The sequence below is a fragment of the Sorex araneus genome, chromosome X (assembly GCF_027595985.1).
Source record: "Sorex araneus isolate mSorAra2 chromosome X, mSorAra2.pri, whole genome shotgun sequence".
Taxonomy (NCBI): Eukaryota; Metazoa; Chordata; class Mammalia; order Eulipotyphla; family Soricidae; genus Sorex; species Sorex araneus.
The window spans coordinates 164,127,799-164,153,587 of record NC_073313.1 but is presented as its reverse complement, the minus strand read 5'-3'; the positions used below and the strand labels follow the sequence as shown (position 1 = coordinate 164,153,587).

Here is a 25,789-nt window from a genome sequence, read left to right as displayed (position 1 = left end):
CCAGGAGCACTGAGGCAGGAGGGGGAGGAGGGGGAGGAGGACAGAACAACGTCCCTTTGGAGAAGGAAAAAGCATTGGAGCTTCCTCTGGGTTTTGTTTCGGTTCCTGTAAGCCCCGTGGGGTGACCCCCAGGCCCCCACGCTGCCTCCTCACCCTCCATCCTTCATCCTTGCGCTGCTGGGGGCGGGGGGGGGGGACATTCCTCATGTCCCAGAGGGGTGTCGCTTTCAGATCTGCACAGTGAGACCCCGGAACAGAGCCGGCCCCCGGGGCTTGCCCGGGGCGGTGCCCCCCCATCCCCCATGCCCCGAGGCTGCCCGGTTTTGCTCAGCCTCTGCTGAACAGAAACTCCCCTTCGAGCCAGAGCCGTGGCACACAGTGCAGAGGGCACTGGCCTTGCATGCAGCCGACCCGGGTTCAATTCCCGGCATCCCATAGGGTCCCCTGAGCACTGCCAGATGTGGCCCCACGTCAAACACCAAAATCCCTGCTTTTCCAGGAGACCCTCAGCTATTGGTACTTTTGGGGTCCCCTGTGGGCAAGGGATGGGCATGGCACTAATTATCATTCCATAATAATATGGAATAATTTATGTCCCTCCTACCCCCATCACTGTCGCACTGTCGTCCCATTGCTCATCGATTGGCTTGAGCGGGCACCAGTCACGTCTCCAGGGTGAGACTTGTGACTGTGTTTGGCATGTCGAAGACGCCACGGGGAGCTTGCCAGGCTCTGCCGTGTGGGCGGGATCCTCTCGGTAGCTGGCCGGGCTCTCCGAGAGGGATACAGGAATCGAACCCAGGTTGGCTGCATGCAAGGCAAACGCCCTACCTGCTGTGTTATCGCTCCAGCCCAACTTTATTATTATTATTTTTTTGCTTTTTGGATCACACCCAGTGATGCTCAGGGCTGACTCCTGGCTCTGCACTCAGGAATCACTCCTGGCGGTGCTCAGGGGACCCTATGGGATGCCGGGAATCGAACCTGGGTCGGCCTCATGCAAGGCCAACGCCCTCCCCGCTGTGCTATCGCTCCAGCTCCCAGAAGCCTGTTTGCATGCGTCCTGCCCTTTACACTGATCCTTCCAGCCACCATCCAGAACCTTCCACCCACGTCCTTTCTCTCTGCAGCCCGTGTCTGGGTTCGAGGACACCCCAGCTGTGTCCAAACGTCCTTCCTCCCACCCTGCCTAGCAGCCCCCCCACCTGCGCCCCCATCTCCAGTGCAGACTCCCGGAGGGATGAGGGAAACCATCTCCACCAACACAGCCTGCAGGGCCACTGGACAACGCCGTGAAGGCGGGAGACAATTCATTAAACCAATATTTATCACATGCCTCCAGCCGTGTGCCAGATTCATCAATCATTTCTGGAGCCTGGCAGCCAAGTGGACGCGCCACCCAGGACCCGGTTTGCTAACAAGACAGGCAGGCGAGGGGCTCTTGGGTTCCTTGGACGTTTTCCTAGTTCCCCCGGAGTACAGGGATGTGGGTCTGACCCGAGGGTCACTTCTCTGCAACAGGAAACACTCAGGGACCATCTCGCTACCGATAGGGGAGGGGGCCCAGGTGTGTGGCCCCGAGTTAGGGGACCTTCCCTGCTGGTCCCAAACGGAGCCTGATTCCCAACGTGAGTTCTCTGGCACTGCTTTGGAAGTTTCTAGAAGTTGCATCGGGTTCCAGGTATAAGCATGTGTATGGGGGTGTAGCGTTGGTTTATTTATTTATTTATTTTTTGCAGGGGGGAGCTGGATCTGGTATAGGCAATAGATATTAGTATTAACATGTTTTGGCTAGAGTGATAGCACAGCAAGGAGGGTGTTTGCCTTGCACGCAGCTGACCCGGGTTCGATTCCTCCGCCCCTCTCGGAGAGCCCGGCAAGCTACCGAGAGGATCCCGCCCGCACGGCAGAGCCTGGCAAGCTCCCCGTGGCGTATTCGAGATGCCAAACACAGTCACAACAAGTCTCACCATGGAGACGTGACTGGTGCCCGCTCGAGCAAATCGATGAGCAACGGGGCGACAGTGCTACGTGCTATCTCCCACTCAATATTGGCTCCTAAGGATAAAGTTTCTGGAATTGTTTGTCTCAGTCACTTTTTATTATCTGATTGTAATAGAAATTCACCATCCTAAATTTTGGCTTTTAACTAATTATGTTCCTTTTCCACCAAGTGTATTTTCTGGGTGTGCATAATGCATTCTCATCTTCCTCCCTGTTCTCTCTCTCTTTTTTTTTTTTAAATTTTATTTTATTTTATTGATTCGCCGTGAGATAATTTCTTGTCGTCTCGAGGTCATTTCTAAGTGGATGGTACCCTCTGATGGTTATTACATGGGGGACTATTTCCCGCCTCCGTGCTGATTCCCTTCTTTGCCGGAAGTGTCCCCTCATGGGGGACGGAAGAGAGAAGTGCCCCATCTACATAACGACAGAGTCCGCTGGGCACCCGTGGCTCTAAGGCCTAGTAACGTTGCCATAAGGACTCAGATCCCATGGGAAGAGGTTTGGAGCACAGCTGTGCCCCCCAGAAGAGAGAACCCCGTTAGCAAGCTGGCGAACCCTGGCTCAGAGCCCCCTTCTGGAACCTTCCACCCCTGAACCACATTCCCCAGAGATCCAGCTCATGGATCGTCACATTCTGGATGGTTCCACGGGGAGCAGAAGGAATGTTCGGTCTTCCCATTGTTTCGCCAAAGCCCACGGCATTCCCCGAAATGGTTCAGAAGCGGGAACCGTAATTGTGTGTCCCCAAAAAAGGCTCAGGGGCTCTCTTCGGAGACCCCGAGTCACCTCCCCCCAACTTCCTAAGATAAGAAGTCGTGTGAGAAATGACAAGAGGTGGGAGAGAAATCACTTGCAATGTCTCACTTGAAGGAAGCAAATGACAGTTTTCTGATTTATGTTTTTGGACTGGAGCGATAGCACAGTGGGGAGGGCGTTTGCCTTGCACGTGGCCGACCCAGGTTCGATTCCCAGCATCCCATAGGGTCCCCCAAGCACCACCAGGAGTGATTCCTGAGTGCAGAGCCAGGAGTCAGCCCTGAGCATCGCTGGATGTGACCCAAAAAGCAAACAAAAGCAAAAAAAAATAAAGTTGGGCTGGAGTGATAGTACAGCAGGTAGGGCATTTGCCTTGCATGCAGCCAACCCGGGTTCGATTCCTGTATCCCTCTCGGAGAGCCCAGCCAGCTACCGAGAGGATCCCGCCCGCACGGCAGAGCCTGGCAAGCTCCCTGTGGTGTATTCGAGATGCCCAACACAGTCACAACAAGTCTCACCCTGGAGACGTGACTGGCGCCCGCTCGAGCCAATCGATGAGCAACAGGACGACAGTGCTGTTATATTTGTCTCCCCAAACCAACCAGAACCAGGTCCCTTTGACTAAGTAGTGGGGCCTGGGGGAAGAGGGCTGTCTCCCAGTGTGTGGGAGTGCACTGCTTCCTGGAAATAAAAGTCGAGCCCTCCCCCCCACCCGCCGCCATCTGCCAGGTCTTCAGTACCTTGAAACGGAGCAGTACATCCTTTCTGGGTGATGGAAAAGCCCCGGGGCCACCGTGACACTGGCTCCGACTTTGCTCTTTTACAACCATCTGAGCTCAAGGCTGTGGCTTCCAGTCTTCTTGTCCCCCCAGATGGGAGTGAGGAGGGGGCTCCTTGCAGGAAGTGTGTGTAGGGGCTCAGGGAGTCAACACGACACCCACCTCCAGTGTGGTTCATGCCACTGGGGAGCGGCAGGGGGCGTGATTAGGTGCTAGCATGCAGGCTGTGCTGTTGGGATCCTGGCTCCTTCCCTGGCATTGCCAAAATGTTAATTAATTAATTAATTAATTAATAAAAACCCCAGGTGGGGAAAGGTGTTTGTCCCTTTATTGGACAGCCAGACAGGAGACTGCAGTGACGTGACACACAGGGTCTCACGGGATGGAGGGTGGAACTGGCCCCTCTCCCCGCCCCAATGAGGCCCCAAGCTGTCGCCCACGAATGGCTCCTGGCTCCTGAACGGCCATGATCCCAGAGGCACACAGACCAACCTCGGGACCCAGCAGCTTTGGGCAGAAATCCCTCCAGACTTAGTACTAAAATATCAGAAATCCAAAACTGCACGGTCGCTTTTCGGCCACGTGACATCACATGCTCTTCCTAATCAGCAATTACGGTATCACTGTCACTGTCATCCCGTTGATCATCAGTTTGCTCGAGCGGGCACCAGTCACGTCTCCATTTGTCCTAGTCCTGAGATTTTAGCAGCCTCTCTTTACTCGTCCTTCCCAGTGGTGTCACATTGGAGGCTCTTTCAGGGTCAGGGGAATGAGACCCATCATTGTTACTGTATTTGGAATATGAATACACCATGGAGAGCTTGCCAGGCTCTGTATGGCCAACATAGAAAACAAATGATCTAATGATGCCTTTTCATTAGGTCTGATTGTTGGGGACAATTCCAAATAAATAATGGTGGGTCTCTTGTCGAAATATTGAAGGTGATCCAAGTGGAAAGAGAGTAAAGTGGAGATCATCTGCCACACAGGCAGGGGGAGGGGTGGGATGCGGGGGTATACTGGGGTTCTTGGGGGTGGAAAATGGGCACTGGTGAAGGTATGGGTGTTTGATCATTGTGTGACCGAGACTTAAACTGGGAAGCTTTGTAACTGTTCTCATGGTGATTCAATAGAAAGAAAAGAAAGAAAAAGAAAGAAAGAAAGAAAGAAAGAAAGAAAGAAAGAAAGAAAGAAAGAAAGAAAGAAAGAAAGAAAGAAAGAAAGAAAAGAAAGAAAGAAAGAAAGAAAGAAAGAAAGGAGAAAGGAAGAGAGAAAGAGAAAGAAAAGAAAGAGAGAGAGAAAGAAAGAAAAAGGGAGGAAGGAAGGAAGGAAGGAAGGAAGGAAGGAAGGAAGGAAGGAAGGAAGGAAGGAAGGAAGGAAGGAAGGAAGGAAAAGGAAGGAAGGAAGGAAGAGTCTTGGAGGCGGCAGGGAAGATGCTTGCAGACATCCCAGGTTCAATCTCCAGCACCCCAGCTGATCCCCAAGCCTTTCTGGAGTTGGTGAACACAGAGCAGGAAGTAACCCCTGGCTTGGTCCGGTGGGGAAAGAGTCTCCCCACTCCAAAGGAGTCTCCTACCTAGAGACCTTCAAGCTGATGGCTCTCAAAGGGGAACTTCCTGTTCCTATCTTGGGCCAGTTTCAACTCCAGGGGATCCCGGGAAGATGGGCTAAGCAGGTGCCTCATTCACCCTCTGTCTGGGGTAGGATCCCAGCGCCACAGCCCCGCCCACCCCACCCCCGCCTTTCTGCCTCCCTCACGTTCTCTCCATGTCCCTCCCGGCAGGCAACTCCCCATCGGACGAGTCGGAGGAGCGGGAGAGGGACCCCAAGGTGCTGACATTCCCTGAGTACATCGCCAGCCTCTCCGAGTCGGGGACCAAGCGCATGGCAGCCGGCGTGCGCCTGGAGTGCCGGAGCAAAGGCCGGTGCCCCTCCTCCTGCCCCCTGTGCCACGTGCCAGCCAGCTCAGACACGCCTGCTGAGCCGGTTCTGTTGGAGGTCACCAGAGCAGCCCCCATCTACGAGCTGGTGACCAACAACCAGACTCAGAGGGTGAGAGGGGGTTTTGGTGATGCCAAGGGCCAGGGAAGATTAGGGAGGGCAAGGTCGTCCGGGAGCCCCATTTGCATAGATGCATATTTGCATATGAAGCCCCAAGGGTGCAGTCACCAGGAGCACCCTCGTTTCTTGGGAACCTGTGCTTGGAGCAGCCTGGGCACTGTTACACTCTCAAGTGTCCACTAGGTGGCACTGTTGTTCTCACTCTCAAGTGTTCACGTGGAGCCTTCATGATTTCACTTGAGGGCACTGTTGTGCTCTCAAGTGTCCATTAGGTGGCGCTGTTGCACTCTCAAGTGTTCGCTAGGGGATGTGTTGAGTTTTCATTTGTCCACTATTCAGCACTGTTGTGCTCTCAAGTGTCCACCAGATGGTGCTGTTGCACTCACAGGTGTCCGCAAGGAGATATGTTGAGCCGTCATGATACACTGTTGTCTCCTCAAGTGTCCACTAGGGGGTGCTGTTGCTCTAAAAAGTGTCCACTAGGTGGGGCTCTTGAGCTCTCACTTGTCAACTACGGGTTTCTGTTGCGCTCTCACGTGTCCACTAGGGGGCCGCTGTTTAGCCCCCTAGTGTCCACTGGGGTGCTATTTAGCTCTCACTTGTCCACTAGTTGGCATTGTTGCACTTCCAAATGTCCACTAGGTGGCACTGTTGCACTCAAGTGCTCACATGTGTGATGCAAAATAAAAAAAGCTTAAAACAACAAATGTATGCAGGGTTGCACGGGGGGGGGGGAGTTGCCTCACATGCAGCCAACCCTGGCTCAGTGCCCACATAGGATCCCCCAACACTCCAGGAATGATCCCTGAGCACAGAGAAAGGAGTAAGCCCTGAGGACCCCCACCCAGGCTGTGGTCCAGAAACCTAATAGGGTGGGGAGGGAGGAAGGATGGGGTGAATTACGGCACTTGGGCATATCTGGGGGGAGAATCTACTTACCCAAGGTGACAGCCCCTGACCCCACGGGATGAGCTGATGCTGAGGAAAGATGCTATCTACCCAGAAAACCTCCTGGAGTAGAAATCTCCGGGGGCTAATGCTGCCCCCTGCTGGCGGTGATGGGTAGGGCACGCTGCTCCTTGCAGAAGGGTGTGCCGTTTCTCCGAGCATCACTCTTGGTTCTCTCCTCTCTCCCGTAGCTCTTGCAGGAGGCCACCATGAGCTCTCTGTGGTGCTCGGGGACCGGTGACGTGATCGAAGACTGGTGCCGATGTGACTCCACGGCCTTCGGAGCCGACGGGCTCCCCACCTGTGCACCCCTGCCCCAGCCCGTGTACGCCTGCTCTCCCTGCATGCCCGAACTAGCTGCTGGCCAGGCCAGAGGCAGGGGTCTGGGGTGGGGGGCAGGGGGTGACCTCTGGGGAGCTGCAGGTGGGAGAGGAGGCGAGCACGGGTTCGAGAGGACTGGAATCACGCACGGGTCAGGAGCTGCGAGCCGGAAGTGGGGCTGCAGAGCTAGAACCATGGGGAAGGGGCTGGCCTTGCACGCAGTCCCCCAAGCCTGGCCAGGAGGGATCCCTGAGCACTGCAAATAGAGCCCCAGCTTAAAAATTAAAACAAGGTTGGGCTGGAGCGATAGCACAGCGGGGAGGGTGTTTGCCTTGCACGCAGCCGACCCGGGTTCGATTCCCAGCATCCCATAGGGTCCCCTGAGCGCCGCCAGGAGTGATTCCTGAGTGTAGAGCCAGGAGTAACCCCTGTGCCTCGCTGGGTGTGACCCCCCAAATAATCATTATATCACTGTCATCCCATTCATCAATTTGCTTGAGCAGGTGCCAGTAACTTCTCCATTGGTCCCAGCCCTGAGATTTTAGCAGCCTCTCCTTTTACTCGTCCTTCCAAACGGTGCCATATTAGAGGCTCTTTCAGGGTCAGGGGAATGAGACCCGTTATTGTTACTGTATTCGTCATATCGAATACGCCACGGGCAGCTTGCCAGGCTCTGCCGTGACAAAAATAGAAAAACAAAACAAAAAAAGTGATAAAAAGGAGAGAGGGAAGGTAGAAGAAGGGAAAGATCTAGAAACTCTCCTTGATGGGGTGGGTTTGGAAGCCTTTTCGCACTCATATTGCCTGGTTTAGTTAAAGGAAGTTGGTGCAGAGAGATTCGTTTTGGGGACAGAAGAAGCAGCTGAGGTCTCGGCCATTCTAGGGGTGGGGTGGAGGGACCCACCAGTAGGTTACAGTGGGCAGGACCCCTTGGTGACTGGGAGGGAAGAGAAAGATGTGGGGGACGGACTCGAGACTCGAATCCCAGATCTGCTGGACGTGGAATCCAGAAGACTTAAGTTAAGGATGAAAAGACGTGAGGAAGAGGAGGGTTCTTTGAGGACACATCTGGGTGCCAGGCTGTTAGGGGCCAAATGAGTTGCTCTGAATAGCTAATTTTAAAAAAGTAAATGGGGCTGGAGCAATAGCACAGCGGTTGGGCATTCACCTTTCACGCGGCCGACCCGAGTTCGATTTCTCCGCCCCTTTTGGAGAGCCCGGCAAGCTACCGAGAGTATCGAGCCCGCGCAGCAGAGCCTGGCAAGCTCCCCGTGCGTATTGGATATGCCAAAAACAGTCACAATAAGTCTCTCAATGAGAGACGTTACTGGTGCCCGCTCGAACAAATCGATGAGCAACGGGATGACAGTGATGGGGCTGGAGCGATAGCACGGCGGGGAGGGCGTTGGCCTGGCACGTGGTCGACCTGGGTTCAATTCCCAGCATCCCATAGGGTCCCCCGAGCACCGCCAGGAGTGATTCCTGATCGCAGAGCCAGGAGTAACTCCTGTACATTGCCGGGTGGGACCCAAAAGCAAAAAAAAATAATAAATGACGGGGCCAGAGCAATAGCACAGCGGGTAGGGCGTTTGCCTTGCACGCGGCCGACCCGGGTTTGATTCCCAGCATCCCATAGGGTCCCTCGAGCACTGCCAGGGGTGATTCCTGAGTGCAGAGCCAGGAGAAACCTTTGTGCATCGCCGGGGGTGACCCAAAAAGAAAATAGGTAAATAATTTTTTTTTTTAAAAAGGGTCCTTTGTCTAGGGAGAAGCAAGAGACCCAAGAAAATGGTGTTGGTGAGAGCTTGGCAATGTAGGCATGCACAAGAAGCAGCATCGAGCCAGGTCGGGGGGTCATGGAGGGCGGAGTGAGGGACTTTCGGGAACAGGAAGTAGCCGGCTTCTCCTCCCATCTGCATGGATGAAAGCTTTTTTTTTTTCTTGGTTATTGGGTCACATCCAACAGTGCTCAGGGCTGACTCCTGGCTCTGCACTCAGGAAATTACTCCTGGCGGTGCTCTGGGGACCCTTAGGGGTGCCGGAGATCGAACCTGGGTCTGCCAATTGCAAGGCAAACGCCCTCCCCGCTGGACCACTGCTCATCCTGCACCCCAGTTTCCCCAGAATTTGATTTTTGTTTTTTTTTAGGCTTTTTGGGTCGTATCCGGTGATGCTCAGGGCTGACTCCTGGCTCTGTGCTCAGAAATCACTCTTGGCGGTGTTCAGGGACCCTGACTGTGTGCAAGGCCAGTACCCTGTCCACTGCCCTCTCTTTCTCTCCCGCCCCCGTCGCTCAGATCTTTGTTGGATGTTGGAAAAAGCGACGCCTTCTGGTTCTCCAGAAGCCTCTGTGAATCCCGCCTGTGCCAGCTTCCCAGCTGGGGTCAGCCCGGTCCGTCTTTTCAGAGAAGCCAAATTCTCGGAAAGACTTGGGGCCTCCCGCCAGCCCCGAGATGCGTTTTCTGCAGAAAAAGCAGCCCACATCTGAGTCTCATTAAGGAGTGTGTCAAAACCCACCGACTGGGCACGTGTCCTGAGCCCCCGGGAGCCACAAAAGCACATCATTCCCCTCCCCCCGCCCATGGACGTGCCACTGGGTCTGTCCCTGGAGTGGCTGGAGTTGGCCTGTGTCTTGTGCCTGTCCTGGGCCGAGCTTTCTATGCATCGTGTGGATGTTTAAACAGAGAATCACTGACGGGGAGCCCGAAATGGTCTTGGAGCACTGCTGGGCGCTCCTTGGCAGTGACCCAGGTTTTACAGCCCCTTGCTGGGTCCTGAGTCTCAGGACAGGCTGCTGTGAGCAGGGTTGGGGGAGGGGGGGTCAGGAGTATGCAGTGGGGAGAGAGGGGATCTGAGGAAACGGGGGCAGGATGGACAGGTTCCCAGAAACCGTGGTCTGGGGAGAAGCCAGGAATCGGGAGCCAGTGAGAAAGCAAATGTCATTTGTGTTTACAGAGTTTCTCCAGGAGACACCGGGGAGGGGGCAGATGTGGCGAGGGAAAGCGGTGAGCCAGGATGAGGAGGCTGTCACTAAGGGCAGGGTAGAAGCGGGCAGCAGGAAAGTCGCACTGCACTGTCGCACTGTTGTCGCATTGTTCATCGATTTGCTCGAGCGGGCGCCAGTCACGTCTCCGTGGTGAGACTTGTTGTGATTGTGTTTGGCATCTCGAAAACGCCACGGGGAGCTTGCCAGGCTCTGCCGTGCGGGCAGGATCCTCTCGGTAGCTTGCCGGGCTCTCCGAGAGGGACGGAGGAATCGAACCCGGGTCGGCCGCGTGCAAGGCAAACGCCCTACCCGCTGTGTTATTGCTCCAGTCTAGCAGGATAGTTTTTAAAAAATGCCGGAGCCGGGGCCGGAGCGATAGCACAGCGGGTAGGGCGTTTGCCTTGCATGCAGCCGACCTGGGTTCGATCCCTGGCATCCCATATGGTCCCCCAAGCACCGCCAGGAGTAATTCCTGAGTGAAAAGCCAGGAGTAACCCCTGAGCATTGCTGGGTGTGACCCAAAAGCAAAAAAAAAAAAAAAATGCTGGAGCCAAGACAGATGCAGTGATCCTGGAGAACAGAACCCAGAACCCAGGTGCGGGAAGAACTGCACTAGAAGATGCTGGGTGCTTGGTCTCCCAAAAGCTGTCCCTGAAACGCTGACCAGCACAGTCTTGGAGCTACATCAGGACCTGAGTTTAAGGGGATAGAAGGGTGGCGCAGGGGGGTACAGGGATACTAAGGAGGGGCTTCCCCAAGCAACAGTGCAAAGCAACATGAGTTCTTGCACCACAGTCCGTAGGGGTTAACTGTGCAGCCTTATCTCCTAATTTGTAAGAGCAAACCCGGGTGCAGTTCCACGCCTGTGGACTTCTCCCTGCCCCTCACCCCTGTAAACACCAGCTGCTCCTTCCTTCCTTCTGGTTTATTTACAAACTTGAAGTTTTGCATCTGCACGGTGAATGGAGCCCAAGTTTTTTATTTTATTTTATTTTATTTTATTTTTGGGTTTTGGGTCACACCTGGCGATGCACAGGGGTCACTCCTGGCTCTGCACTCAGGAATCACTCCTGGCGGTGCTCAGGGGACCCTATGGGATGCTGGGATTTGAACCCGGGTTGGCCGCGTGCAAGGCAAACGCCCTCCCCGCTGTGCTGTCACTCCAGCCCCTGGAGCCCAACTTTTAAAGACTTCGAGAACTCTCTCTCTCTCCCTCTCTCTCTCTCTCCCTCTCTCTCTCCCCTCTCTCTCTCTCCCTCTCTCTCTCTCTCCCCTCTCTCTCTCTCCCTCTCTCTCTCTCCCTCTCTCTCCCCCCTCTCTCTCCCCCCTCTCTCCCTCTCTCTCTCCCTCTCCCTCTCTCTCTCCCTCTCTCCCTCTCTCTCCCTCTCTCCCTCTCTCTCTCCCTCCCTCTCTCTCTCTCTCTCTCTCTCTCTCTCTCTCTCTGTGAAACAGACAGAAGGAGCCATCCAAGACCTGGCTCTTCCAGGCTCTGTGCTCAGGGATTCCCTCCTGGCGAGGCTTAGGGGGGTTGGGGGGGTGAGGAAGACCCTTTGGGTGGGTGCTGAGGGTTGAACCCGGGCTGGCACCCCGCCGGGCTAGACTCCTCTCCGGCCTCCACTTCAACTTTGTGCCTGTGTGCATGTAGGCTCAGGCTGTCCACGGTCCACGAGCCCAGCAGCACCCTGGTGGTCCTGCAGTGGGTCCACTCGGAACCTCTCATTGGGGTGCACATCGTCGATTACCTCATCCGCCAGGAGAAGGTCACGGATAGGATGGATCACTCCAAGGTGGAGACAGGTTAGCTTCCCCTAACCCCCCCTGCTGCATTCATCCAGGGCAAGGAGAAGGGACCAGGGGCACAAAGGCGGGTGGGGTACCCCAGCAGGAGATGTGGGGACAAGGAGCAGTCCCCACCAGACAGCTGGCATCTGGCCCATTCTTTTTTACGGCACTTGCCGCTGCTCACCGGCTTGTTTTGTCACTATGGGTGATAAAAGTCCCACCCTCAGTTTAAAAAACGGTGTCTGACTAACCTCCCTGTGAATCGCAGAAGAAAATGCCAGCTCGTGAACCCCTCCAGCAGAAGTCTGGGCACCCCTGGTCTCCCTCGGGCCTGAAGCTAACTCAGCCTGGTCACATCCAGCCATAATCCCGGAGGGGGACAGAAATGCCCTGTCGAAAGGGTCCTGCCTGCCCTTGTATATCACTGGCTCCTGTGGGAAAGCTTACCTTAAAAATGTCCCCCTCCCCCGGTAGATACAAGGGCCAGGGGGATTGCCCCATAGCTGGAAGCCTGCTTCATGAGTGGAGGGGAGAAGGCAGATGGAATAGAGTAGAGATCACTAAGAAAATGATGGCTGGAGGAACCAGTTGGGATGGGAGATGCACGTCGAAAGTAGATAATGGACCAGACATGGTGACCTCTCCATGTCTGTATTGCAAGCCATAATGCCCAAAAGTAGAGAGAGAGTCTGGGGAATATTGTCTGCCATGGAGGTAGGGGGAGGGTGGGAAAAGGGGGGGTATACCCGGGATATTGGTGGTGGGGAATGTGCACTGGTGGAGGGATGGGTGTTTGATCATTGTGAGATTCTAACCCAGACATGAATCACGGTGATTCAATAAAATTTAAAAAATTTTTAAAAATATATAAAAAAATAAAATTGTTCCCCCAGGGGCTGGAGCAATAGCACAGCGGGTGGGGCATTCGCCTTGCACGCGGCCGACCCTGGTTCGATCCCCAGCATCCCATTGGGTCCCCTGAGCACCGTCGGAAGTGATTCCTGATTGCAAATCTATAACCCCTGTGCAATGCCGGGTGTGACCCAAAAAGAAAAAAAATGTTCCCCCAAACTCAGGCATAAATGTGTTCCCCCCCCCCCGTAAGATGCTGAAGCCACAACCAACGGTTCTGACTCTCCTCTTTAGGCTATGAGAGTTTCCACTCTCATAGCCTAAGGGGTGAACTCCAGACAATCAGCCCCGCAGTGATGGGTTTGGTTCATGCCACCTTCTAGATTTTTCTAGCTTTCTCCACTAGGGCTTGCAGAACGAGGGGGTTCGCACTCAGGGAGCTGTTTGTGGTTCCCCCCCGCCAACGCTCAGGCTGTCCCCTTTCCCTCCTTCTCTGGGCAGAAACGGTGCTGAGCTTCGTGGACGATATAATTTCCGGTGCCAAGTCACCCTGTGCCATGCCTGCCCAGGTGCCAGACAAGCAGCTCAGCACCATCTCCCTCATCATCCGGTGCTTGGAGCCCGACACGCTTTACATGTGAGTGCCTGGTCATCTCCCCTTTGGCTCTGGCCAGCCCAGGAGAAACTGAGCCTGCTGAGGGCGGGGGGAACTGCCATTGTCCACTAGGTGGCACTGTAGCACACAGGGCGCTGCAGTGATGGGAAGAGGCCCTTCTCCACTAGGAGGCGCTGTAGTGCAGTGGGGGGGTGATTGTTCTCCACTAGGTGGCACTGCAGTGCACAGGACGTTACAGCAGGGAGAAAGTGCCTGTTCTCCACTAGGAGGCGCTGTAGTGAAGTGGGGGGGGGATAGCTGTTCTCCGCTAGGAGGTGCTGCAGTGCACAGGCTGCTACAGTAGGGAGAAAGTGGCTGTTCTCCACTGGGAGGCGCTGTAGTGCAGCGTGTAAGGGGAAATGGCTGTTCTCCACTAGGTGGCGGTGCAGTTCACAAGAAGCTACAGCAGGGAGAAAGTGTCTGTTCTCCACTAGGAGGCGCTGTAGAGCAGTGTGTGGGGAGAAATAGCAGTTCTCCACTAGGTGGCGCTGCAGTGCACAGGCCGCTACAGCAGGGAGAAAGTGGCTGTTCTCCACTAGGTGGCACTGCGGCGCATGGGAAGCCACAGTGGGGGACCCTGCACTGGGGGGGCTTCTCCCTTGGGAGGGGCTCAGGGGAGCTTACCAGGCTCGCCCCGGGGGGGGACCCGCTTGGAGAAGTGCTGTTCCCACCAGGATGCATTCCCCTGATATGCCCCAGGGTCCGGGGGCTGCGGCAGCTCTGGGCGTCCTCTTCCCCTCCCCCCCGCCCAGGTTCACCCTGTGGGGTGTGGACAACACGGGCCGCCGCTCCAGGCCCAGTGACGTCATTGTGAAGACCCCCTGCCCCGTGGTGGATGACGTCAAAGCCCAAGGTAAGAGATGCGGAGGCTAGTCTGAAGAGCATACCCAAGAGGCCTGACCCTCCACCTCTGCCTCCCTGGAAGCCCCCAACCTGATGCTCTGCCTCCCCTCCACCCCGCCACCCACCCACGACCTCCTCCCTTAATGCCATATTCCCTCAGAATTGCCTGAAGGAGTACCTCTGAAAGGTGCATCAGCCTCTGCGCACAAAAGGGCTGCAAGTTTGGAGTTTGCAGCTCTCTCACCCAGCTCCAAGGATGGGCCAGAGTTTCAGACCTGCTGAGGAGCCCGCACGGAGTCTCCCAGCAGCCTCTGCAGCCCTTAGGAACAGCAGGAAAGGGGGTCTCATTCTCAGGAGGCCAGATCCAGGCCCTTTACAAATGTTCATCAGTTTCCTTTCACACGAGCTTCATGGCCAAAAGACCGTGAAAAAAAAATAAAAAACCCTGGGGTCCCCCGAGCATGCCAGGAGGGATTCCTGAGCACAGAACTAAGAGTCAGTCCTGAGCTGAGCACCACCGGGTGTGGCCCGGAAACCAAAGCTCAAAATTTTTTTAAATGTTTTACACTTCAAAAGGGGTAGATACTGGGGCTGGAGTGATAGCACAGTGGGGAGGGCGTTTGCCTTGCATGCGGCTGACCCGGGTTCGATTCCCAGCATCCCATATAGTCCCCTGAGCACCGCCAGGAGTAATTCCTGAGTGCAGAGCCAGGAGTAACCCCTGAGCCTCACCGGGTGTGACCCAAAAAGCAAAAAAAAAAAAGGGGGGGGTAAATACAAAAAGTATTCAAATTGGGTGGGGGGCGGGGAAGCCGAATCAAACCCAAACAAAAGAAATACAGACAAGGAGACCCCGCATCTACCTGGGTTCAATCCCAGACGCCCTGAGCTTCTCTCGTGCCGCGCTGTGGCCCTGAGCACTGTTAGGTGAAGCCCTGAGGGCCCCCAGCACTCGTAGGGACCACAGGACACAGAGCACTGCATCCCCGAGCCCCACACCCACCCGCCAGCCTGTTTGGCTGAGAATTACTGACGGAGGGACCTCCTGTACATTGTTTTTTTTTCTTTTTTTTTTCTTTTTGGGTCATACCCAGCGATGCTCAGGGCTGACTCCTGGCTTTGCACTCAGGAATTACTCCTGGCGGTGCTTGGGGGACCCTATGGGATGCCGGGGATCGAACCAGGGTCGGCCGCGTGCAAGGCAAACGCCCTCCCCGCTGTGCTATCGCTCCAGCCCCCCTCCTGTGCATTGTTGGAAGCCCCCCACCAGACCCTCCAAATGAACGGCCACACCCACATGGGCTTAGGAAGAGGCAGGGCTGACACGCGAGATTGATCCGCGTGGGTCTACACCGCAGACCGGGGGCCACACCCGAGCCACACGGTGTCTCCATTTGCCATTTTCTTGACCTCAGAGATCGCAGACAAGATTTACAACCTTTTCAATGGCTACACCAGCGGGAAGGAGCAGCAGACGGCGTACAACACCCTCCTGGACCTGGGCTCCCCCACCCTGCACCGGGTCCTCTACCACTACAACCAGCACTACGAGAGCTTCGGGGAGTTCACCTGGCGATGCGAGGATGAGCTGGGCCCCAGGTAACCAGCCCACGGTGGTCTTTGTCAGGGTACTTCCGGGGTCCGGTGGGTGGAAGGTGCTAGAAACGATCCAAGGCTGTCCGAGCTCTGACGTGGCTGCATTTTCCAAACTCGAACCCTTTTTTTGGACCTTCTTCATCCCCTTGACACAGCCCTTTGGAGTGGAGGCAGAAGCTGGCCGGGACAGGGCTAGCCCAGGGGGAGGGGGGGGCATTAAAACGTTCGCCCCACATGTGGCTGACCCAAGTCAATCTCCAGCACCCCGTATGGGCCCCTGAGATTCCTGGGACAGATTCCTGAGCACAGAGCCAGGAATTGTGCCGGAATCCTACAGCGTGTGACCCTAACACTCCCCAGCCCCCAAACAAAAAGCAACCAAGTCAGGAGATGGAGTGACAGTATTGGTGGGTCACGCACTTGCCTTACATAGTTCCGACCCGGATTCAATCCACAGCACCCTGTATAGTCCCTCTACTGGTTGTAGAGCCAGGAGCAAGCCCTGAGCCCTGCTGGGTGTACCCCCAAACAAAAACAACCCTAATGCCAAGACTGGGCTGGAAAGATAATGCAGTGGGTAGGGCACTTGCCTTGCATGCTGCACACCCCAATTTAATCTCTGGCCACCCTAGAGGGTCCCCAGAGCCCCGCCAGGAGAGATCCGACTGCACAGAGCCAGGAGTCTGCCCTGAGCTTCCCAGTATGTGATCTCCAAGGAAAAAAAAAAAAACAGTTGCAAATTCTCTGGGAAGAAAATATGGGGGAAGCCAATGTGTCATTTCCACCCCGTCCCCCTGCCAGAACACAGAGGCATTTTCCCTTGGTTGGTCTAGAGGCCACAGCTCACTGTTTGGAGGTTTCACCCCCTGCTGTGTGTCTCTGCTGCAGGAAATTGGGTTCAGAGAGAGAGAGAGAGGGAAGGAGGGATGAAGAGAGAGTATCAGGAGACCTCCGTCAGGGGTGTTAATGCTCAGACATCCCGTTACACAGGATTCCTTGACTGATAACAGCTCCATGGGGTTCTGGCAGGCATCTGTCTCTTACATATGTGCAGCTTCGAATGATCACTAGTGTTAATTCCTGTTCATTCACTCGATAGTCGATCATGTATATTCTTAAATTCTTTAGGGATCCAGAAAAAAAGAGAAGGTAAGAAGATAGGGCAGGAGGGAGGGAAGGAAAGGAGGAGAGAAGGATGAAAAGAAAGGAAAGGGAAGGAAGAGAGGAAGGGAGGGAGGAGGGGAGGAAGGATGGAAGGGAGGGAAGGGTAGCACTGTATCACTGTCATCCCCTTGTTCACCGATTTGCTCGAGTGGGCACCAGTCATGTCTCCATGGTGAGACTTCTTGTGACTGTGTTTGGCATATCTAATACGCCACAGGGAGCTTGCCAGGCTCTGCCGTGTGGGCGGGATCCTCTCGGTAGCTTGCCAGGCTCCCCGAGAGGGACAGAGGAATCGAATCCAGGTCGGCCGCATGCAAGGCCAATGCCCAACCCACTGTGCTATCGCTCCAGCCCTGAGGGAGGGAAGGGTAGAGAAGGGAAGTGAAGGAAAGGGAAGGAGGACAGTCAGATGTCCTCTAAGCACTTCAAAAATTCTTGCTCCCCGCCACTAGGGCCAAAGAAAAATGTTGTCTCGAGACATGGCTTTTCTAGAAGACCGTTATTCGGTGTTCAGGTCGGGCCCTTTTATTCCCACTTAGAGGACGGGAGGAAGTTTGGGATTAACCTCCAGGGTCAGCATCAGCAGCCCCGATGATTAGATCCTGATGTGAGAAAGCGCCCGGGGTGGACAGGCCAGTACCACTGGGGCCCGGGAGGCAAAAGGAGGGAGGATGTAGCCTTTGTTTAGTCTCTGTGGTGGGTAAAAAGAAAGAAAAGCAAATCCTGGAGCTAGGGGGAGGTAACCTAGCTAGGGGGAGGTCTTGGGGACCCCTTTCCCCCTACCAGCTTTGTTCCTGATGATGTCCAAGGACAGCCAAGGGCGATGGACTCTGTGTGCTAAAGCCAGCCTTGAGGCAGGAAGGGAATAGTTAGTAACCCCTTGGGGCAGGAAGAGGATAATAACTAACCCCTTCTTAGTATCCCCTTGGGGCAAGGAGGGGATAATAATCCCTTGGGCAGGAAGGGGATACTTAGTATCCCCTTGGGGCAGGGAGCAGATACTTAATAACTATTTGGGGAAGGGAGTGGATACTTTAGTGACCATTTTGGGCAGGGAGGGGATACTTAGTAACCCTTGGGGGGCAGGGTGGGGATACTTAGTAACCCCTTGGGTAAGGGAACAAATATTTAGTAACCCCTTGGGGCAGAGAGGGAAAATTTAGTAGCCTCTTGGGACAGAGAGTGGATACTTGTTAATCCCTTGGGGCAAGGAAGTGATAGTAATCCCTTGGGAAGGAAGGGGATACTTAGTATCCCCTTTGGGCAGGGAGCAGATACTTAGTAACCATTTGGGGCAGGGAGGGGATACTTAGTAACCCTTGGGGGCAGGGAGGGGAAACTTAGTAACCCCTTGGGTAAGGGAACAAATATTTAGTAACCCCTTGGGGCAGAGAGAGGAAATTTAGTAGCCCCTTGGGACAGAGAGCGGATACTTGTTAACCCTTGGGGGAGGGAAAGGATACTTAGTAACGCCTTCTGGCAGGGAGGGGATTTTTTTTTTTTGCATTTGATGACTTTTTTCAATTTTTATATATTTTATTTTCATAAAAGTAGTTCACAATTGTTCATTACAGATAATATTCAAACACCAATCCCACCATCGAGCACCTTCCCACCACAATAATTTCATTCTGGAGCCATGTAAGAGAATACAAGCAAGTATGTTAAAACCAAACAAATGTGTGCTGCTTTTGGTACATAAGTGGGTTAGAGTATAAGAGGTTTGTGGCCACACACTCCAGGAAGTTCTGTGTTGCTCTCTTCTGGAAGCTTTAGTTTAAAGTCTCTGGATCTTGGCCATTGTTGAGATTACATGGGAGGAGGAGGGGCATTTGATGGGTGTGACTGCCAAGCTACTGGAAAACAGGGGAGCTGGGGGGAGGAGACCCAGTCCTGATCTGACTGGGCTTGGAGATCTCAGTCACCTGTCCCGCATACCTGGGTTTTTCTGCCCGTTCCTTCTTGGCTGAGGCTTGTCCAAGCATTTGGAGAGTGGCCTTGAACATGGCAGTGGTTGGGTTCTGGAGGTCTTCGGCTGCCGGGATTCTGCTTGGGGTGGGGAAGGAAAATCAACCTGCCCTGGGGAGGGGATTGTTAATAACCCCTTGGGGCATGGGGGATAAGATTGGGGATATTTAGTAACCCTGGGGCAGGGAGGGAAAACTTAGTAAATCCATGGGGAAAAGAGGGTACACCTAGTAATCCCTTGGGGTAGGGAAGAGATAATTAGTAATACTTGGACAGTGACAAAAGACATACTTAGTAACCCTTGGGGGCAGGGAGGGGATACTTAGTAACCCCTTGGGTAAGGGAACAAATATTTAGTAACCCTGTGCTATGGCTCCAGCCCAGAGATGGTCTCTTGGGGCAGGAGGAGATACTTTGTAACAACCCCTTAGAGCAGGGAGGGGATACTTTAGTAACACTTTGAGATAGTAAGAGGATACTTAGTAAACCTTTGGGGCAGGGAGGGGGGATACTTAGTAACACCTCTGGGCAGGGAATGCATACTTAGTAACCCCTGAGGGTACATAGGGGATACTTAGTTACCCTTGGGGGCAGGGAGGGGATACTTAGTAACTCCTTGGTGCAGGGAGCTGATACTTAGTAACCTTTTGGGCCTGGGAGGGGATACTTAATAACCCCTTGACCAGGGAGGGAATAGTAAAGCCTTGTTAAAGGGAACCTATATTTATTAACCTCTTGGGTCAGCAGGAGATACTTAGTAACCTCTTGGGGCAGGGACCTGATATTTAGTATCCCCTTGGGGCAGGTATGGGATACTTTGTAACCCCTTGGGGCCAGGAGCAGATACTTAGTAACCCCTTGAGGCAAGGAGGGGATATTAAGTAACACCTTGGGTCAGGGAGGGTATACTTTGTAACCCCTTAGGTAGGGAGCAGATACTTAGTTACCCCTTGGGGCAAGAAGGGGATACTTAGTAACCCCTTTGGGCTGTGAGTGGATAATTGGCAACCCCTTGGGGCAGGGAGGGGCAGGGAGGTAACCTCTTGTGGGCAGGGGCCAGGTACTCTGTAATCCTTAACCTATTACTGCCCAAACTAGTACTGTGCATGCACAACTCACCAGCTCACTCTCTCTCTCTCTCCCCTCCCTCTCATCTGCTCACTGCCCCCGTCTCCTTCTCCTCTGTCAGTGGACACTCTGTTGAGGTTAATGTTCCGATTCTATCCGTCCTCTTCTTATGGTCAGGACTTACTCCTGGGTTTGAACTCAGGCAGGAATCACTCCTGACGGTGCTTGGGGCCCCTTGACTAGCCCAGCCTTGTTCCCCAGCATCCCTTGGCCAGCCCTGCTCCTTCCTCCCAGCTCAGAACCAATGCCCATGAGGTCTCCCTGCAAGGGGGGCTGGGTTCCCTGAGACAGTCTGTGTGACCCCCACAGAGAACAGCCTTCCTCAGCTCCCACCTGTCCTGTCCTCCTGGTCCCTGCCACAACACGGGGCTCCAGCCTGGAGCAAGGTCAGCCCCAGGTGAACTGGTCCCCTTCCCCACCACCCCCAGCCCCCCAGTCAGTATTCCCTGCAGGAATGACCCATGTCAGCGTGCCCCAGACAATTCCGTCCTGCCTTCTGCCTTCTGGAGACAATTAGCCTACAGTTCAGTGCCAAGACAGCCTCTAACATAATTGGGAGACGGAGCAGAGATTTAGTACCACCCAGTACTTGTCACTGAGTGATGATGGATGTGACCGCCTGCGAAGCAAAGGGACTGGACTCCGGTCTCAAAAGTGCCAGGCTGGAGAGACGGGATCATGGGGAAGGCGTTTGCCAACCCGGCTTGAATCCCCAGCCCCTCCCCCATGAGGTCCCCCGAGCCCCGCCAGGACTGATTCCTGAGCTCAGAAGCAGAAGAGCTCTGAGCATGGCCAGGCGTGGCCTTCAACCCAACCAGAAAGACCCTATAGACTGAGATGAGGGTACAATGGGGTGGGGAGGGGGGAGGTGAGTGGGGTTTGGAGCCCCACCCAGCAGGGCCCTGGGCATCCTCCTGACTCAGGGTCACTCCTGGTGGTGCCAGGATCCAATCCCGGTGATCCAATAAGAGTCAGCCACTCACAAGGCAAGCACCATAAGCCTATCCTCTCCTGCCAGCTCTGAGAGTTGCATGCCTTCCCACCCAGGGAATTACTTTCTCTCTCTTCCTTCCTTCCTTCCTTCCTTCCTTCCTCCCTTCCTTCCTTCCTTCCTTCCTTCCTTCCTTCCTTCCTTCCTCCCTTCCTTCCTTCCTTCCTCCTTTCCTTCCTCCCTTCCTTCCCTCCTTCCTCCCTCCCTCCCTCCCTCCCTCCCTCCCTCCCTTCCTTCCTTCCTTCCTTCCTTCCTTTCTCCCTTCCTCCCTCCCTTCCTTCCTTCCTCCCTCCCTCCCTCCCTCTCTTCCTTCCTTTCTCCCTTCCTCCCTCCCTCCCTCCCTCCCTCCCTCCCTTTTTCCTTCCTTCCTTCCTCCCTTTCTCCCTCCCTCCCTCCCTCCCTCCCTCCCTTCCTTCCTTCCTTCCTTCCTTCATTCCTTCATTCCTTCCTCCCTCCCTCCCTCCCTTCCGCTTTTGGGGGTCATTCTGCAGTGATGCTCAGATGTTCCTCCTGGCTCTGCTCTCAGGAATTATCCTGGTGATGCTCGGGGGACCCTATGCCATGCCGGGGATCGAACCTGGGTCGGCCAGTTGCCAGGCAAATGCCCTCCCGGCTGTCCTATTCCTCCAGCCTTATCTTATTGATTTTCCCTTCTTGCCTTTCTGCTTTGTTGGGGGAGGGGGATGGGGTGGACCCCTCCTCAACCCCCACGGGCTTGTGGACGTTCGACCGCTCACTCATTGGACAGAACCTTGTGGCGGGGCGGGACCGGAAGCTGGGGCGGTCCAATCAGTGCGGCGCCTGGTGGGCCCGGCCCCCGCCTCCTCCCCTGCATCTGCATCTGACTCGAGCATCTCTCCCGCGACTCCCAGGAAAGCCGGCCTCATCCTGGCCCAGCTCGGGGACCTGAGCAGCTGGTGCCACGGGCTTCTGCAGGAGCCCAAGATCAGCCTGCGCCGCAGTGGCCTCAAGTACCTAGGCTGCCGCTACAGCGAGATCAAGCCCTACGGCCTGGACTGGTCCGAACTCAGCCGGGACCTCAGGAAGACGTGCGAGGAGCAGAGTCTCAGCGTCCCCTACAACGAGTACGGGGACAACAAGGACATCTAGACATCTAGCGCTGCCCGCCGCCGCGGTGGCCAGCAGCAGCGCCCCAGGGGGTGGGCGCGGGCGGGGGCTCCGGACTCACTCGCGGGACAGAGGGCAGGGGGCGCTCGGACCCCCGCCAGCCCCCCTCCCCATGAGGTTAACCTGCAGCCACTTTACATGACACCCCAGTGTCACGGGGGGCTCCTGCCGGGCTCGCTACAGCACTGTTTCCTCCCCCCCCCTTCCCCACCAGCCCTCATTAAGACGTTCATTGTCATGCTCAAGTGTCTGTCGTGGCCCGAACCCCCAAGTTCATGCACCGTGCACCATGCACGTGCACGGTGGCGCCTGATTAGAACCCGCGCTCGGAGCCGGTGCCTGCAGGGAAAGCCGAGGAGGAGCCGGGGGCCCCCAACCCCGTGTGCACCTCATGGTCCCTCCGCCCTTCTGATCACTCTCACCCCTGGCGGGGGAACCCAGCCTACCCTTGGGTGGCCGGGGACCCTGCCCCACCCAGCATCGCTGAAACGGGTCGAACCCTCCTGATGGGTTCTGTTCTCCTGGGACACTCTGGACCGTGCTCCGCCGGAGATGGGGCCACGGGAACATTCTGGAAAGGGATCGAGTGATTTGGGGCCCCAGGTGGAGGGCGGGTTTGGGTTCTGTGGGCCCCACATGCTTACCTGTGCACAGGGCGCGTGGCCAAATGCCCCCTTTGCCCTGTGTGGGGGTCAGCTCCTCCTACCTTGTTGTTTTGACCCCTACCCCTACCCCCTCCCCCACCCACTCAGCGCCTTGTGAAACTCACTTGATTTTGCGTCTGGTTTTGCAAATCCCTTCTCAGGAAGTGGCCCTGGGGCCGGAAGGAGCAACGATTCTAAGCACAGGAGGGTTCTTCGGCCACCCTCCCTGTCCCTGGTGCTCTTACCAAATGAAAGGGGACAGTCACTGTCACTCCTCTTCCTCGCTCCTGTTCTCCCACTGCCACGACCCTCGCCTCGTTCTCTGTCGCCGACCGGCCCTGCTGCCTCCTCCACAAAGCTCTCCACCCCCGGGGGTGCACCATGCACAGCTTCACATGCATGTTCTTGCACATGCATGCACACGCCATGCATTGCGTCCATCATAACATAGCAGGCATACCACACACTAAAAAGGTGGCGCATGCACACACTCCATACGGCGGCCTTCCTGTGTATAGTACACATGCAGTATGCATGGCAAAATACATACCCCGCACAAAGCATGCAAACTGCACATACTACATGGCACCCTGCCTCCAGATACACAACATTCTCCTTTCATGATGACACATGCAAAATACACGTATGCCCAGTACACACAGCCACAAATTCCAAACACTACACATGCATGATACATGCTACATTGCACCATACACGCTGGACTTACACATACTGTATACACCCAGGTGTGATACATATGTTGTGCTCTCCATACAAGCTACGCATGCACATGTGATGTCTACACCCTTACATTATTCATTCATGCCTTATGTACAATACACATATCACATACTATGCATACTGTGTACACTCTACATGTGTGATGCACACTACATACACTCTACATGCATGACATACATGAATGCTGTAAACACTCCATATTCTCCATGCATACTACATGCACTATACGCATATATACACTTTGTGTACTGTGTATACTCTACATGTGTGATATACTCTACATAAACTCTACAGCATAACATACATACATAGAGGCTGTAAACTCTCCATATTATCCATGCATGCTCCATGCTCTATACACATACAGTGCACACTATGTACACTCTACAGGCATAACATATAAATGCTGTACGCACTCATATTATTCATGCAAACTACACGCCCCTATATATACTTTATACACATTACATGTGAAACAAGATATGTGCAGTCTACATACATGCTATAGACAGCACATGCTTGTATACACCCCAAAATAAACATGTATGACAGGCACCACATTCACCACATTCCTATGACACTGCAGACACGTGCTGCCCACATGCTCTACATGCATGATTCATGCACATGCTCCCATGCGCCCCCACCTCAAGTGCAGGGTCCACTTCCGGGTCAAGACCCACAAGACAGGGGCTGGACGTGGCCTCAGGACCCCCCAGAACACACCGGGAGCCATCCTGAGGGAGGGGCGCCCCTGAGCAGTACTGCACCCCGAGTTTCCAAGCTGCCACACAGTCCTGCAATGACCTTCCTCCCCCGGCACCACCAAACCGGCTGGGATTGCCCCGGAGCACTCAGCTTCTCGGGGTTCTGGGAACTGTGCCGGAGCAGAGCCAAGCCCGCAGTTTCCAGGAACCCCCCGCCCAGTTCCTGTGGAGACCCAGAGGCCCCCTCACCGAGCCCCTCCACGGCGGGGCCCAGGCTGTGTGGCCCCCTGAGAACTCACCCCTATGCCAATCTCCAACCGGGTAACCGACTCCGTAATAAACACAGTGACCCCGGGCCCTGCGGGTCGGACTATATGGCGGTACCCAAGGTGACCGGCGACAACCCTCGGGCACCCAGAGACTTGAGCACCCATCACCCCAACCAGCCCGCAGCCCTGAAGGGCGACGGAGTCTCCCCCTTGGGGCCACGTCCTGCCACTCTGGGGGCACCGGCTGATGCAGGGGTTGAGGTGGCAGTAGGGAGGCAGGGGGTCTCCTGTGATTGAACCAGGGTGCGCTTACCTGGACAGGGGCAGTGCCAGAGAGCTCGGGGTGCCCAGTGGGTGAGCGCGGCCCTCCGGGAACCACGTCCAGGGTCATGTCCACTGACTTAACGTGCGGCGTCCGCCAAGCCTCCTGTGGCTTCCTCCCCCCCCCCTCCCCCGCCCCCAGCAGCCAGACCCCTCTGGATGGGTCTCTCTGAGCCAGAAATTCTGCCCCTGGGTCCCGGACAGTGTCCACGGGCTGAAGACAGGCACGGCGGAGTCTGGGTTCCCCACTCAGCACCGCATGGGCCCCTCGGATTTGCGCCTGCTGGGAGCAAATCCCAAACAACGAAGCCTGGAGTAGCCCCCGGGCATGGTGACCATGTGCCCAGGATGGACAAACGCTCTCCCGCTCTGAGTCTGAGACCAATAAATGAGCACCGTATCCTGCGCACGCAGTCTCCAATCACTTGGGGCCAGAGCAGGGCCACAGCGGGGAGGGCGTTGGCCTGGCATGGGGGACCCGGGATTGAGCCCTGGGACCCCGTTAGGGGCTCCTGGGTACCAGGAGGTGTCATTTCTGAGGGCAGAGCTGGAGGAACCCCTGAGCATCACTGGGTATGACCCCAAAAAGCCAAAACTAGAGGCTGGAGGAGCGATAGCACAGCGGGGAGGGCGTTGGCCTGGCACGCGGCCGACCTGGGTTCGATTCCCGGCATCCCATAGGGTCCCCCGAGCACCACCAGGAGTGATTCCTGAGTGCAGAGCCAGGAGTCAGCCCTGAGCATCGCCGGGTGGGACCCAAAAGGAAAAAAAAAGCCAAAAGTAAATGAATACATAAATAAAGTCAACGTTCTCTATGTGACGTCAAGAGACGCTGAGAGTGGGAGTCCCTGCCTGGAACAACCAGGATCCTGGTTCTGGTGATGGCCCTGAGGGTCTCCAAGGGACCACAGGGTGGCACTGCTGGGGAATGCCCTGGCCCCCAGACAGAGATAGCCGGAGGGTCCTGGGCATGAGAAGTTTGGTAAAAGGGTGGCACAATGGGGCTGGAGCAATAGCACAGCGGGGAGGGCGTTTGCCTTGCACGCAGCCGACCCGGGTTCAATTCCCAGCATCCCATAGGATCCCCTGAGCACTGCCAGGAGTGATTCCTGAGTGCAGAGCCAGGAGTGACCCCTGAGCAT

General features: G+C 55.4%; 1 protein-coding gene across 1 annotated transcript in view; it reads left to right on the top strand.

Annotated features, from left to right (window-relative positions):
• Positions 1-25,054, top strand: part of ASTN1 (astrotactin 1) — a 197,792-nt gene extending 172,738 nt beyond the window's left edge. Inside the window, exons 15-22 of the mRNA XM_055121220.1 lie at positions 4,152-4,159; positions 5,247-5,594; positions 6,743-6,876; positions 11,504-11,655; positions 12,994-13,129; positions 13,900-14,000; positions 15,406-15,589; positions 21,710-25,054. Coding sequence (XP_054977195.1) covers positions 4,152-4,159; positions 5,247-5,594; positions 6,743-6,876; positions 11,504-11,655; positions 12,994-13,129; positions 13,900-14,000; positions 15,406-15,589; positions 21,710-21,947 — 1,301 coding nt within the window. The 3' untranslated portion in view covers positions 21,948-25,054. The remainder of the gene's footprint in view (positions 1-4,151; positions 4,160-5,246; positions 5,595-6,742; positions 6,877-11,503; positions 11,656-12,993; positions 13,130-13,899; positions 14,001-15,405; positions 15,590-21,709) is intronic.
• Positions 25,055-25,789: the final 735 nt, after the last annotated feature.